General features: G+C 52.0%; 1 protein-coding gene across 6 annotated transcripts in view; it reads left to right on the plus strand.

The window, feature by feature from the left end:
• Nucleotides 1-14,618, plus strand: part of KALRN (kalirin RhoGEF kinase) — a 311,247-nt gene that overhangs the window by 42,860 nt on the left and 253,769 nt on the right. The window contains exon 1 of one of the 6 annotated variants that reach the window (XM_075284735.1): nucleotides 8,228-8,267. The exons of the other annotated variants lie outside the window; for them this stretch is intronic. Coding sequence (XP_075140836.1) covers nucleotides 8,240-8,267 — 28 coding nt within the window. The 5' untranslated portion in view covers nucleotides 8,228-8,239. Of the gene's footprint in view, nucleotides 1-8,227; nucleotides 8,268-14,618 lie in introns of those variants that run through there. 6 annotated transcript variants of the gene reach the window in all.

Here is a 14,618-nt window from a genome sequence, read left to right on the forward strand (position 1 = left end):
CTAGCCTACAGCCCTGACCCCCTTTACCCCTCGGCCAGTCCCACCGCGCCATTGTTTTCTTATATTTCTCCAGGGGTGTGTTCACATACTGCAGTTTGCTGCAATTTCCACAAGATCACAAGACGCCACCTGCTGCTTGTCAAATACTTATTGAGTTGTGACAATCGATTCTGAGACATGTGCAGGGGGGCTGCGTACCACAGACGATGCCGACACCAATGTGAGATCAGGGTCAGAACTGAAGACAATTCCTAATGATCCAACTTATTTGCAGACTTGTCCCCCCATACGAAGATCTGCCGGCGCCGCCCTTTATGTTTGACGCTTTCCCTGTGTTCATTTTCGTGCATTTGGCGATTCTAATCGTTTATTTACCCTGCGACGCTTTTTGTCTCTGATCGACTTGAGTTTATTTTTAGTTCCTTTGCTGTTTAGCTTCTGGAGCCGCCGAGAACTGATGTCAGGACCTGACAGATGCAGTCACTGACCCAACATGAAAAGTTTGTGACCCGTGAGCTTAGGGAGGTGATGACATGTGAGGTGTCTCTGACCCTGACAACACCAGCGCTCCACACATTCTCAGGAAGATTTATCACCTCCTCCCCGTCTGCAGAATCCTCCATACAAATATACAGAGCGGCTGTGTATCCTGTACTGATCCTGAGAAATATCCTGTATTATACTCCAGAGCTGCGCTCACTATTCTGCTGGTGCAGTCACTGTGTACATACATTACATTACTTATCCTGTATTATACTCCAGAGCTGCGCTCACTATTCTGCTGGTGCAGTCACTGTGTACATACATTACTTATCCTGTATTATACTCCAGAGCTGCGCTCACTATTCTGCTGGTGCAGTCACTGTGTACATACATTACATTACTTATCCTGTATTATACTCCAGAGCTGTGCTCACTATTCTGCTGGCACAGTCACTGTGTACATACATTACATTACTTATCCTGTATTATACCCCAGAGCTGCGCTCACTATTCTGCTGGTACAGTCACTGTGTACATACATTACATTACTTATCCTGTATTATACTCCAGAGCTGCGCTCACTATTCTGCTGGTGCAGTCACTGTGTACATACATTACATTACTTATCCTGTATTATACCCCAGAGCTGCGCTCACTATTCTGCTGGTACAGTCACTGTGTACATACATTACATTACTTATCCTGTATTATACCCCAGAGCTGCGCTCACTATTCTGCTGGTACAGTCACTGTGTACATACATTACATTACTTATCCTGTATTATACTCCAGAGCTGCGCTCACTATTCTGCTGGTGCAGTCACTGTGTACATACATTACATTACTTATCCTGTATTATACTCCAGAGCTGCGCTCACTATTCTGCTGGTACAGTCACTGTGTACATACATTACATTACTTATCCTGTATTATACCCCAGAGCTGCGCTCACTATTCTGCTGGTACAGTCACTGTGTACATACATTACATTACTTATCCTGTATTATACCCCAGAGCTGCGCTCACTATTCTGCTGGTACAGTCACTGTGTACATACATTACATTACTTATCCTGTATTATACCCCAGAGCTGCGCTCACTATTCTGCTGGTACAGTCACTGTGTACATACATTACATTACTTATCCTGTATTATACCCCAGAGCTGCGCTCACTATTCTGCTGGTACAGTCACTGTGTACATACATTACATTACTTATCCTGTATTATACTCCAGAGCTGCGCTCACTATTCTGCTGGTGCAGTCACTGTGTACATACATTACATTACTTATCCTGTATTATACTCCAGAGCTGCGCTCACTATTCTGCTGGTACAGTCACTGTGTACATACATTACATTACTTATCCTGTATTATACCCCAGAGCTGCGCTCACTATTCTGCTGGTACAGTCACTGTGTACATACATTACATTACTTATCCTGTATTATACTCCAGAGCTGCGCTCACTATTCTGCTGGTACAGTCACTGTGTACATACATTACATTACTTATCCTGTATTATACCCCAGAGCTGCGCTCACTATTCTGCTGGTACAGTCACTGTGTACATACATTACATTACTTATCCTGTATTATACCCCAGAGCTGCGCTCACTATTCTGCTGGTACAGTCACTGTGTACATACATTACATTACTTATCCTGTATTATACTCCAGAGCTGCGCTCACTATTCTGCTGGTGCAGTCACTGTGTACATACATTACATTATACTCCAGGGACAGTTATCTGCCCCTCCAGATGTCTTGTCATGTACACAATAAATCTGATGTAAATTATGTGGTAGGTTGTCTCATAGCGGGCATACGTTCCCCTACAGGTGTGTGGTCAGTGTTACATGTGTAGTATATGTGGCTCGTGGTATATGCGTCGTATATGCGGCTCGTGGTATATGTGTAGTATATGCGGTCAGTGGTATATGTGTAGTATATGCGGTCAGTGGTATATGTGTAGTATATGCGGTCAGTGGTATATGTGTAGTATTTGCGGTCAGTGGTATATGTGTAGTATATGCGGTCAGTGGTATATGTGTAGTATATGCGGTCAGTGGTATATGTGTAGTATATGCGGTCAGTGGTATATGTGTAGTATATGTGGTCAGTGGTATATGTGTAGTATATGCGGTTCATGGTATATGTGTAGTATATGCGGCTCGTGGTATATGTGTAGTATATGCGGCTCGTGGTATATGTGTAGTATTTGCGGTCAGTGGTATATGTGTAGTATATGCGGTCAGTGGTATATGTGTAGTATATGCGGTTCATGGTATATGTGTAGTATATGCGGCTCGTGGTATATGTGTAGTATATGCGGTCAGTGGTATATGTGTAGTATATGCGGCTCGTGGTATATGTGTAGTATATGCGGCTCGTGGTATATGTGTAGTATATGCGGTCAGTGGTATATGTGTAGTATATGCGGTCAGTGGTATATGTGTAGTATATGCGGTCAGTGGTATATGTGTAGTATATGCGGCTCGTGGTATATGTGTAGTATATGTGGTCAGTGGTATATGTGTAGTATATGCGGTTCATGGTATATGTGTAGTATATACGGTCAGTGGTATATGTGTAGTATATGCGGCTCGTGGTATATGTGTAGTATATGCGGTCAGTGGTATATGTGTAGTATATGCGGTCAGTGGTATATGTGTAGTATATGCGGTCAGTGGTATATGTGTAGTATATGCGGTCAGTGGTATATGTGTAGTATATGCGGCTCGTGGTATATGTGTAGTATATGCAGTCAGTGGTATATGTGTAGTATATGCGGTCAGTGGTGTATGTGTAGTATATGCGGTCAGTGGTATATGTGTAGTATATGCGGTCAGTGGTATATGTGTAGTATATGCGGTCAGTGGTATATGTGTAGTATATGCGGCTCGTGGTATATGTGTAGTATATGCGGTCAGTGGTATATGTGTAGTATATGCGGTAAGTGGTATATGTGTAGTATATGCGGCTCGTGGTAAATGTGTAGTATATGTGGTCAGTGGTATATGTGTAGTATATGCGGCTCGTGGTATATGTGTAGTATATGCGGTCAGTGGTATATGTGTAGTATATGCGGTCAGTGGTATATGTGTAGTATATGCGGTCAGTGGTGTATGTGTAGTATATGCGGTCAGTGGTGTATGTGTAGTATATGCGGTCAGTGGTATATGTGTAGTATATGCGGTCAGTGGTATATGTGTAGTATATGCGGTCAGTGGTATATGTGTAGTATATGCGGTCAGTGGTATATGTGTAGTATATGCGGTCAGTGGTATATGTGTAGTATTTGCGGTCAGTGGTGTATGTGTAGTATATGCGGCTCGTGGTATATGTGTAGTATATGCGGCTCGTGGTATATGTGTAGTATTTGCGGTCAGTGGTATATGTGTAGTATATGCGGTCAGTGGTATATGTGTAGTATATGCGGTTCATGGTATATGTGTAGTATATGCGGCTCGTGGTATATGTGTAGTATATGCGGTCAGTGGTATATGTGTAGTATATGCGGCTCGTGGTATATGTGTAGTATATGCGGCTCGTGGTATATGTGTAGTATATGCGGTCAGTGGTATATGTGTAGTATATGCGGTCAGTGGTATATGTGTAGTATATGCGGTCAGTGGTATATGTGTAGTATATGCGGCTCGTGGTATATGTGTAGTATATGTGGTCAGTGGTATATGTGTAGTATATGCGGTTCATGGTATATGTGTAGTATATACGGTCAGTGGTATATGTGTAGTATATGCGGCTCGTGGTATATGTGTAGTATATGCGGTCAGTGGTATATGTGTAGTATATGCGGTCAGTGGTATATGTGTAGTATATGCGGTCAGTGGTATATGTGTAGTATATGCGGTCAGTGGTATATGTGTAGTATATGCGGCTCGTGGTATATGTGTAGTATATGCAGTCAGTGGTATATGTGTAGTATATGCGGTCAGTGGTGTATGTGTAGTATATGCGGTCAGTGGTATATGTGTAGTATATGTGGTCAGTGGTATATGTGTAGTATATGCGGTCAGTGGTATATGTGTAGTATATGCGGCTCGTGGTATATGTGTAGTATATGCGGTCAGTGGTATATGTGTAGTATATGCGGTCAGTGGTATATGTGTAGTATATGCGGCTCGTGGTAAATGTGTAGTATATGTGGTCAGTGGTATATGTGTAGTATATGCGGCTCGTGGTATATGTGTAGTATATGCGGTCAGTGGTATATGTGTAGTATATGCGGTCAGTGGTATATGTGTAGTATATGCGGTCAGTGGTGTATGTGTAGTATATGCGGTCAGTGGTGTATGTGTAGTATATGCGGTCAGTGGTATATGTGTAGTATATGCGGTCAGTGGTATATGTGTAGTATATGCGGTCAGTGGTATATGTGTAGTATATGCGGTCAGTGGTATATGTGTAGTATATGCGGTCAGTGGTATATGTGTAGTATATGCGGTCAGTGGTATATGTGTAGTATATGTGGTCAGTGGTATATGTGTAGTATATGCGGCTCGTGGTATATGTGTAGTATATGCGGTCAGTGGTATATGTGTAGTATATGCGGTCAGTGGTATATGTGTAGTATATGCGGCTCGTGGTATATGCGTCGTATATGCGGCTCGTGGTATATGTGTAGTATATGCGGTCAGTGGTATATGTGTAGTATATGCGGTCAGTGGTATATGTGTAGTATATGCGGTCAGTGGTATATGTGTAGTATATGTGGTCAGTGGTATATGTGTAGTATATGTGGTCAGTGGTGTATGTGTAGTATATGCGGTCAGTGGTGTATGTGTAGTATATGCGGTCAGTGGTGTATGTGTAGTATATGCGGTCAGTGGTATATGTGTAGTATATGCGGTCAGTGGTATATGTGTAGTATATGCGGTCAGTGGTGTATGTGTAGTATATGCGGTCAGTGGTATATGTGTAGTATATGCGGTCAGTGGTATATGTGTAGTATATGCGGTCAGTGGTGTATGTGTAGTATATGCGGTCAGTGGTGTATGTGTAGTATATGCGGTCAGTGGTGTATGTGTAGTATATGCGGCCCGTGGTATATGTGTAGTATATGCGGTCAGTGGTGTATGTGTAGTATATGCGGTCAGTGGTGTATGTGTAGTATATGCGGTCAGTGGTATATGTGTAGTATATGCGGTCAGTGGTATATGTGTAGTATATGCGGCCCGTGGTATATGTGTAGTATATGCGGTCAGTGGTATATGTGTAGTATATGCGGTCAGTGGTATATGTGTAGTATATGCGGTCAGTGGTATATGTGTAGTATATGCGGTCAGTGGTGTATGTGTAGTATATGCGGTCAGTGGTATATGTGTAGTATATGCGGCCCGTGGTATATGTGTAGTATATGCGGTCAGTGGTATATGTGTAGTATATGCGGCCCGTGGTATATGTGTAGTATATGCGGTCAGTGGTATATGTGTAGTATATGCGGTCAGTGGTGTATGTGTAGTATATGCGGTCAGTGGTATATGTGTAGTATATGCGGTCAGTGGTATATGTGTAGTATATGCGGTCAGTGGTATATGTGTAGTATATGCGGTCAGTGGTATATGTGTAGTATATGCGGTCAGTGGTATATGTGTAGTATATGTGGTCAGTGGTATATGTGTAGTATATGCGGTCAGTGGTATATGTGTAGTATATGCGGTCAGTGGTATATGTGTAGTATATGCGGTCAGTGGTATATGTGTAGTATATGCGGTCAGTGGTATATGTGTAGTATATGCGGTCAGTGGTATATGTGTAGTATATGCGGTCAGTGGTATATGTGTAGTATATGCGGTCAGTGGTATATGCGTCGTATATGCGGCTCGTGGTATATGCGTCGTATATGCGGCTCGTGGTATATGCGTCTTTTATACGTGGATCTTTCCTCCGTATCCGGTTATGGCGGTATTTGCATCAGCCAATAAGGGCTCATTCACATCTGTGCCCGTACTCCGTTCTGCAGGTTTCCGTTTCCTGGCGATATCTTCATGTGATTCATTTGATTGGGCCTGATAAGTCTCCGGCTGTGCGTATTCTGCTCTCCACGGCGAAACCGTTTTTTTAAAAACCGGACACAGAGTCGGGTATGCAGTATTCTGTGTCTGGTTTAAAAAACACCCGGTTTTGCCGTGTAGCGCAGAATACGCACAGCGGCGCTCGCGGCCGGACCCGGTCTGACAGGTTTCCGTCTTCTGCATGCTCCGCTGTGATCGCGGCCTAACTGTCAGTTACTTTAGTTTCTCTTTTATAAATTGCGCAGAATTATTTTTGCATTTGTAACTTTCTGTTGAATTTGTCCCAAGTTTCGCATTTTCCTCTGATATGCACTCCTCTTTCCTCGGCTCCTGAGTGGCTGATATCTTTACGGATATACCTTTTCTCATTCCATATTGTCACTTGATTTTCCAGCTGACCCCATTGCGGGCGCTGTAATGGCGGCCATATTGGTTATCACCCAGCTTTCTCAGTCCCCTGATGGACACTTCTTCTAGGGTGATCCTGATTTGTCTTTGTGACAATCCGTTTTTTTGCAGATGGCGTTTTCCCGGCGGTCACCCCCCCCCCCCCCCCCGACCCTGTGCGATATAGCCATGAAACTTCCCTGCAGACCGTGCCTGACCCCGCACTCACCGCTTCGCTCCTCTCGGCGTCGCCCTCTCCATTCGCACTCGTTTTTTACGAATTATCTATGGTAATGACTGCGCCGCCGCCGCCCCCTAATTAACCCCATTATAGAGAAAGTGATGTTTTACCAGCAAATTCAGTTTTACCTATTACAGTTATTAAGACCAAATATTACAGCGCAAATCCGTCAGCGCCGCCACATTGGAAACACCAGGTAACTGTGAGAGGCGAGAAATGGGTCTGGGGTCTCCTGATAAGATCTACGACCATTACTGAGCGCGCGCCCTGACCTCACACAGCTGGAGACCTCGTCACAATGTATGGACTCTTTATATGTCTGTGTTCACATCTGCAGACGGCATTATAGTCGCGGGGTATGGCTTGTAATGCTTTGGTTAATGATGTCACCGCATCAGGTAATGATGTCATTGGCTCAGTCAGTGATGTCATCCGTGTCTTTCCTTCCCTCCTCAGAAGGGGGCGCCATAGACATCCTGGCAGCCAGAAGTGTGTCTTGTTGTGGGATGCCTGCCTGGTGTCATATAGAATAGTGGGACCTGTAACGGGGGACCTTTGGGGTCCCGACACCTTTGCACCCACTATAGTTGCCCCCCTGCTGGCATCAGATGTGTGACCCGGGTATGATGGTGATGGGGGTCTTCACTATATGACTCTGCCCACACAGGGGGCTGCTGTATAAGGTTCCTGACACTCCATGATCTGATGGCCCCTATTTCGGGGGGCTGGGTGTTGTTTGGGACATCTTGTCAGCTCCGCCACCGCTGCGCCCTGATAAACCTCGAAGGATTGGGGGGATTCGTGTGTCCTGCTGGGAATGTGGCAGATAATGGTCAGAGCGTGGCATTGGGGTGACTCCCCAGGGGTCTCAGCCCGCCCCTGATGTCTGGGGGTGCCCTGTGTTCCCATTGGCAGCGCCGCCTGTTATTAGTGCACCTGGCTGGGGGTATCTGTGTGGGCCCGGCCGCTCGCTCACTCACTCGCTCGCTCAGAATAGTCAGTCTCTTGTGCAGCAGCGCACACAATCCATCCGCAGGCTCCGCAGCTGTGCGCTGAAGCTCGTGGCCCGCACCGCTCTGATCCGCTGGAGATGATGGGGATGTGGAGTCAGGCCAAAGGTTAGTTGGGGTTTGTGCAGGTGGCGGCGGCCGGTCCCATTAACCCTTCCTGTGCCGCCTCGCATCCATTCCTTGCTGTTGTGTGATGGTGGGGGGTCTGTACAATGTATGGAGGGGCGTCCCCCCCCTGTACGGTGATTGTGTGCCTCTCAGGATGTTGGGGGGATATGGGGGGGATGGGGGTGGGGTTTGACCATGATTAGGAGCTGTCACCCTCAGAGCTGACACTTCTTCTTGGCCGTCCTGCACTAAAGCCCAATCTGTCTGCGCACCCCCTGCTGTAAGAGGAGCCCGGGCAGGCGAAGGTTACCGAGACGGCAAATAAGCGAAGCCCCTTTAAGAGGATAATTTCTCAGAACATGAAACACAGCCCCCCATGTACCGCGCCTGCATGTGCGTGTAAGCCGCCAGCGTTACCGTGGAAACGCGCAGAAATGGGAAAATGACAAAGATTGAACAAAACGGCAAATGAAAAGGAAACACCGAGGACGAAAGACGGCGACCCCCCCCAGACCCATCTACAGCGTGGTGACACCCCCAGACCCATCTACAGCGCGGTGACCCCCCCCCCGACCCATCTATAGAGTGGCGACCCCCCCCGACCCATCTATAGAGTGGCGACACCCCCAGACCCATCTACAGCGCGGTGACCCCCCCCCCGACCCATCTATAGAGTGGCGACACCCCCAGACCCATCTACAGCGCGGTGACCCCCCCCCCGACCCATCTATAGAGTGGCGACCCCCCCCGACCCATCTATAGAGTGGCGACACCCCCAGACCCATCTACAGCGCGGTGACCCCCCCCCCGACCCATCTATAGAGTGGCGACACCCCCAGACCCATCTACAGCGCGGTGACCCCCCCCCCGACCCATCTATAGAGTGGCGACACCCCCAGACCCATCTATAGAGTGGCGACCCCCCCGACCCATCTATAGAGTGGCGACACCCCCGACCCATCTATAGAGTGGCGACACCCCCGACCCATCTATAGAGTGGCGACACCCCCCGACCCATCTATAGAGTGGCGACACCCCCCGACCCATCTACAGCGCGGTGACCCCCCCCCCCGACCCATCTATAGAGTGGCGACACCCCCCGACCCATCTATAGAGTGGCGACACCCCCAGACCCATCTACAGCGCGGTGACCCCCCCCCCCCGACCCATCTATAGAGTGGCGACACCCCCCGACCCATCTACAGCGCGGTGACCCCCCCCCCCGACCCATCTATAGAGTGGCGACACCCCCATACCCATCTATAGAGTGGCGACACCCCCAGACCCATCTATAGAGTGGCGACACCCCCAGACCCATCTACAGCGCGGTGACCCCCCCCCAGACCCATCTACAGCACAGTGACCCCCCAGACCCATCTATAGAGTGGCGACACCCCCCGACCCATCTATAGAGTGGCGACACCCCCAGACCCATCTATAGAGTGGCGACACCCCCAGACCCATCTATAGAGTGGCGACACCCCCAGACCCATCTATAGAGTGGCGACACCCCCAGACCCATCTATAGAGTGGCGACACCCCCCGACCCATCTATAGAGTGGCGACACCCCCCGACCCATCTATAGAGTGGCGACACCCCCAGACCCATCTACAGCGCGGTGACCCCCCCCCAGACCCATCTATAGAGTGGCGACACCCCCAGACCCATCTATAGAGTGGCGACACCCCCAGACCCATCTATAGAGTGGCGACACCCCCAGACCCATCTATAGAGTGGCGACACCCCCCGACCCATCTATAGAGTGGCGACACCCCCCGACCCATCTATAGAGTGGCGACACCCCCAGACCCATCTACAGCGCGGTGACCCCCCCCCCCGACCCATCTATAGAGTGGCGACACCCCCCGACCCATCTACAGCGCGGTGACCCCCCCCCCGACCCATCTATAGAGTGGCGACACCCCCATACCCATCTATAGAGTGGCGACACCCCCAGACCCATCTATAGAGTGGCGACACCCCCAGACCCATCTACAGCGCGGTGACCCCCCCCCAGACCCATCTACAGCACAGTGACCCCCCAGACCCATCTATAGAGTGGCGACACCCCCCGACCCATCTATAGAGTGGCGACACCCCCAGACCCATCTATAGAGTGGCGACACCCCGAGACCCATCTATAGAGTGGCGACACCCCCAGACCCATCTATAGAGTGGCGACACCCCCAGACCCATCTATAGAGTGGCGACACCCCCAGACCCATCTATAGAGTGGCGACACCCCCAGACCCATCTACAGCGCGGTGACCCCCCCCCAGACCCATCTACAGCACAGTGACCCCCCAGACCCATCTATAGAGTGGCGACACCCCCCGACCCATCTACAGCGCGGTGACCCCCCCCAGACCCATCTACAGTGCAGTGACAGACCCATCTATAGAGTGGCGACACCCCCAGACCCATCTATAGAGTGGCGACACCCCCGACCCATCTATAGAGTGGCGACACCCCCAGACCCATCTATAGAGTGGCGACACCCCCAGACCCATCTATAGAGTGGCGACACCCCCCGACCCATCTATAGAGTGGCGACACCCCCCAGACCCATCTATAGAGTGGCGACACCCCCCGACCCATCTACAGCGCGGTGACCCCCCCCCAGACCCATCTATAGAGTGGCGACACCCCCCGACCCATCTACAGCGCGGTGACCCCCCCCCAGACCCATCTATAGAGTGGCGACACCCCCCGACCCATCTATAGAGTGGCGACACCCCCCGACCCATCTATAGAGTGGCGACACCCCCAGACCCATCTATAGAGTGGCGACACCCCCCGACCCATCTATAGAGTGGCGACACCCCCAGACCCATCTATAGAGTGGCGACACCCCCAGACCCATCTATAGAGTGGCGACACCCCCAGACCCATCTATAGAGTGGCGACACCCCCGACCCATCTATAGAGCAGTGACCGACCCATCTATAGAGTGGTGACTCCCCCCGACCCATCTATAGAGTGGCGACACCCCCCCCCCCCAGACCCATCTATAGAGTGGCGACACCCCCCGACCCATCTATAGAGTGGCGACACCCCCCGACCCATCTACAGAGTGGCGACACCCCCAGACCCATCTACAGCGCAGTGACCCTCCCCCGACCCATCTATAGAGTGGCGACACCCCCCGACCCATCTATAGAGTGGCGACACCCCCAGACCCATCTATAGCGCGGTGACACCCCCAGACCCATCTATAGAGTGGCGACACCCCCCAGACCCATCTACAGCGCGGTGACCCCCCCCCAGACCCATCTACAGCGCGGTGACCCCCCCCCAGACCCATCTACAGCGCGGTGACCGACCCATCTATAGAGTGGCGACACCCCCCGACCCATCTACAGCGTGGTGACCCCCCCCCCCCCGACCCATCTATAGAGTGGCGACACCCCCCCCCCAGACCCATCTATAGCGCGGTGACCCCCCCCCAGACCCATCTACAGCGCAGTGACCCCCCCCCCCGACCCATCTATAGAGTGGCGACACCCCCCCCCCCCCCCCGACCCATCTATGGAGTGGCGACACCCCCCCCCCCGACCCATCTATGGAGTGGCGACACCCCCCCCCCCCCGACCCATCTATAGAGTCGCAACACCCCCCCCCGACCCATCTACAGCACAGTGACCCCCCCCCGACCCATCTACAGAGCAGTGACCCCCCCCGACCCATCTACAGCACAGTGACCCCCCCCAGACCCATCTACAGAGCAGTGACCCCCCCCGACCCATCTACAGCACAGTGACCCCCCCCAGACCCATCTATAGAGCAGTGACCCCCCCGACCCATCTACAGCACAGTGACCCCCCCGACCCATCTACAGCACAGTGACCCCCCCCCGACCCATCTACAGAGCAGTGACCCCCCCAGACCCATCTATAGCTCAGTGACCCCCCCGACCCATCTACAGCACAGTGACCCCCCCGACCCATCTACAGCACAGTGACCCCCCCAGACCCATCTATAGCTCAGTGACCCCCCCAGACCCATCTACAGCACAGTGACCCCCCCAGACCATCTATAGAGCAGTGACCCCCCCAGACCCAGCTACAGCACAGTGACCCCCCAGACCCATCTACAGAGCAGTGACCCCCCAGACCCATCTACAGAGCAGTGACCCCCCAGACCCATCTACAGAGCAGTGACCCCCCCGACCCATCTACAGAGCAGTGACCCCCCCAGACCCATCTACAGAGCAGTGACCCCCCCGACCCATCTACAGAGCAGTGACCCTCCCGACCCAGCTACAGCGCAGTGACCCCCCAGACCCATCTATAGAGCAGTGACCCCCCCAGACCCATCTATAGAGCAGTGACCCCCCAGACCCATCTATAGCTCAGTGACCCCCCAGACCCATCTATAGAGCAGTGACCCCCCCAGACCCATCTATAGAGCAGTGACCCCCCAGACCCATCTATAGAGCAGTGACCCCCCCCAGACCCATCTACAGCGCAGTGACCCCCCAGACCCATCTACAGCGCAGTGACCCCCCAGACCCATCTACAGCGCAGTGACCCCCCAGACCCATCTATAGAGCAGTGACCCCCCCAGACCCATCTACAGCTCAGTGACCCCCCCCAGACCCATCTATAGAGCAGTGACCCCCCCAGACCCATCTACAGCTCAGTGACCCCCCCAGACCCATCTACAGCACAGTGACCCCCCCAGACCCATCTATAGCTCAGTGACCCCCCCCGACCCATCTACAGCACAGTGACCCCCCAGACCCATCTATAGCTCAGTGACCCCCCCCCGACCCATCTACAGAGCAGTGACCCCCCCCGACCCATCTACAGAGCAGTGACCCCCCCCGACCCAGCTACAGCGCAGTGACCCCCCCAGACCCATCTATAGCTCAGTGACCCCCCCCGACCCATCTACAGAGCAGTGACCCCCCCAGACCCATCTACAGCACAGTGACCCCCCCAGACCCATCTATAGCTCAGTGACCCCCCCCCCGACCCATCTACAGAGCAGTGACCCCCCCAGACCCATCTATAGCTCAGTGACCCCCCCCGACCCATCTACAGCACAGTGACCCCCCCCGACCCATCTACAGCACAGTGACCCCCCCAGACCCATCTATAGCTCAGTGACCCCCCCAGACCCATCTACAGCACAGTGACCCCCCCAGACCCATCTATAGAGCAGTGACCCCCCCAGACCCATCTATAGCGCAGTGACCCCCCAGACCCATCTACAGAGCAGTGACCCCCCCGACCCATCTACAGAGCAGTGACCCCCCCAGACCCATCTACAGAGCAGTGACCCCCCCAGACCCATCTACAGAGCAGTGACCCCCCCGACCCAGCTACAGCGCAGTGACCCCCCCCAGACCCATCTATAGAGCAGTGACCCCCCCCCAGACCCATCTACAGCGCAGTGACCCCCCCCAGACCCATCTATAGCTCAGTGACCCCCCCGACCCATCTATAGCTCAGTGACCCCCCCGACCCATCTACAGCGCAGTGACCCCCCCAGACCCATCTATAGAGCAGTGACCCCCCAGACCCATCTACAGAGCAGTGACCCCCCCGACCCAGCTACAGCGCAGTGACCCCCCAGACCCATCTATAGAGCAGTGACCCCCCCCAGACCCATCTATAGAGCAGTGACCCCCCCCAGACCCATCTATAGAGCAGTGACCCCCCAGACCCATCTATAGAGCAGTGACCCCCCCCAGACCCATCTACAGCTCAGCGACCCCCCCCCCCATGTACTAATTATTGCCTCTTTTACCCCCTTCGTTTCTCTTCTGTGGGCAGTTCCATTCGGTGACTATAGTTAGTGATTGGGGCGACACTTTCAGTGAGATGGGGGGGGCTGCGGCCTATAGCTGTACCTCACGTGGAGCTGCGAGTACTAGTGCAGATATCTAATTTATTGTACAACACGCAGGAGGACGCGGCTTCACACGGGTAGATTTCGTTGTTTGTTTGTGTAGTGGCCCCATAAGAGTTGCCCAGTTTTGCACTCGTGTATGTTGTATGTGGTTTGTGTGTGTATTAGCCTCTGCCTGTGACCTCATCTGCATGTTGTTGGCGTCGATGATCCGATTATATTCAGCAAATTGCTGCCAGCTATGGCTCACCTCCTCTGGTGTTTCAGCAGCTCTCTAGCTGTCCTGCTGCTGACCTTGTTCCTTGCACTGCGCCTGTGATTGTTCCGGCACCTCAGCAGCTCGCTGGGCCTCCATATAATGAGCGTGTTGCTGGCGCCGTTGATCTCCGTCAGCTCCGCTTGAGGAGAACTCTGTGACTTCTGGCTCCTTCATAGATCTCAGTGTTTGTGACAAATTAGATTTTCTTTTTCCCGCCATGTTTAATATCAGCAAT

Source organism: Leptodactylus fuscus, chromosome 8 (assembly GCF_031893055.1).
Source record: "Leptodactylus fuscus isolate aLepFus1 chromosome 8, aLepFus1.hap2, whole genome shotgun sequence".
Taxonomy (NCBI): Eukaryota; Metazoa; Chordata; class Amphibia; order Anura; family Leptodactylidae; genus Leptodactylus; species Leptodactylus fuscus.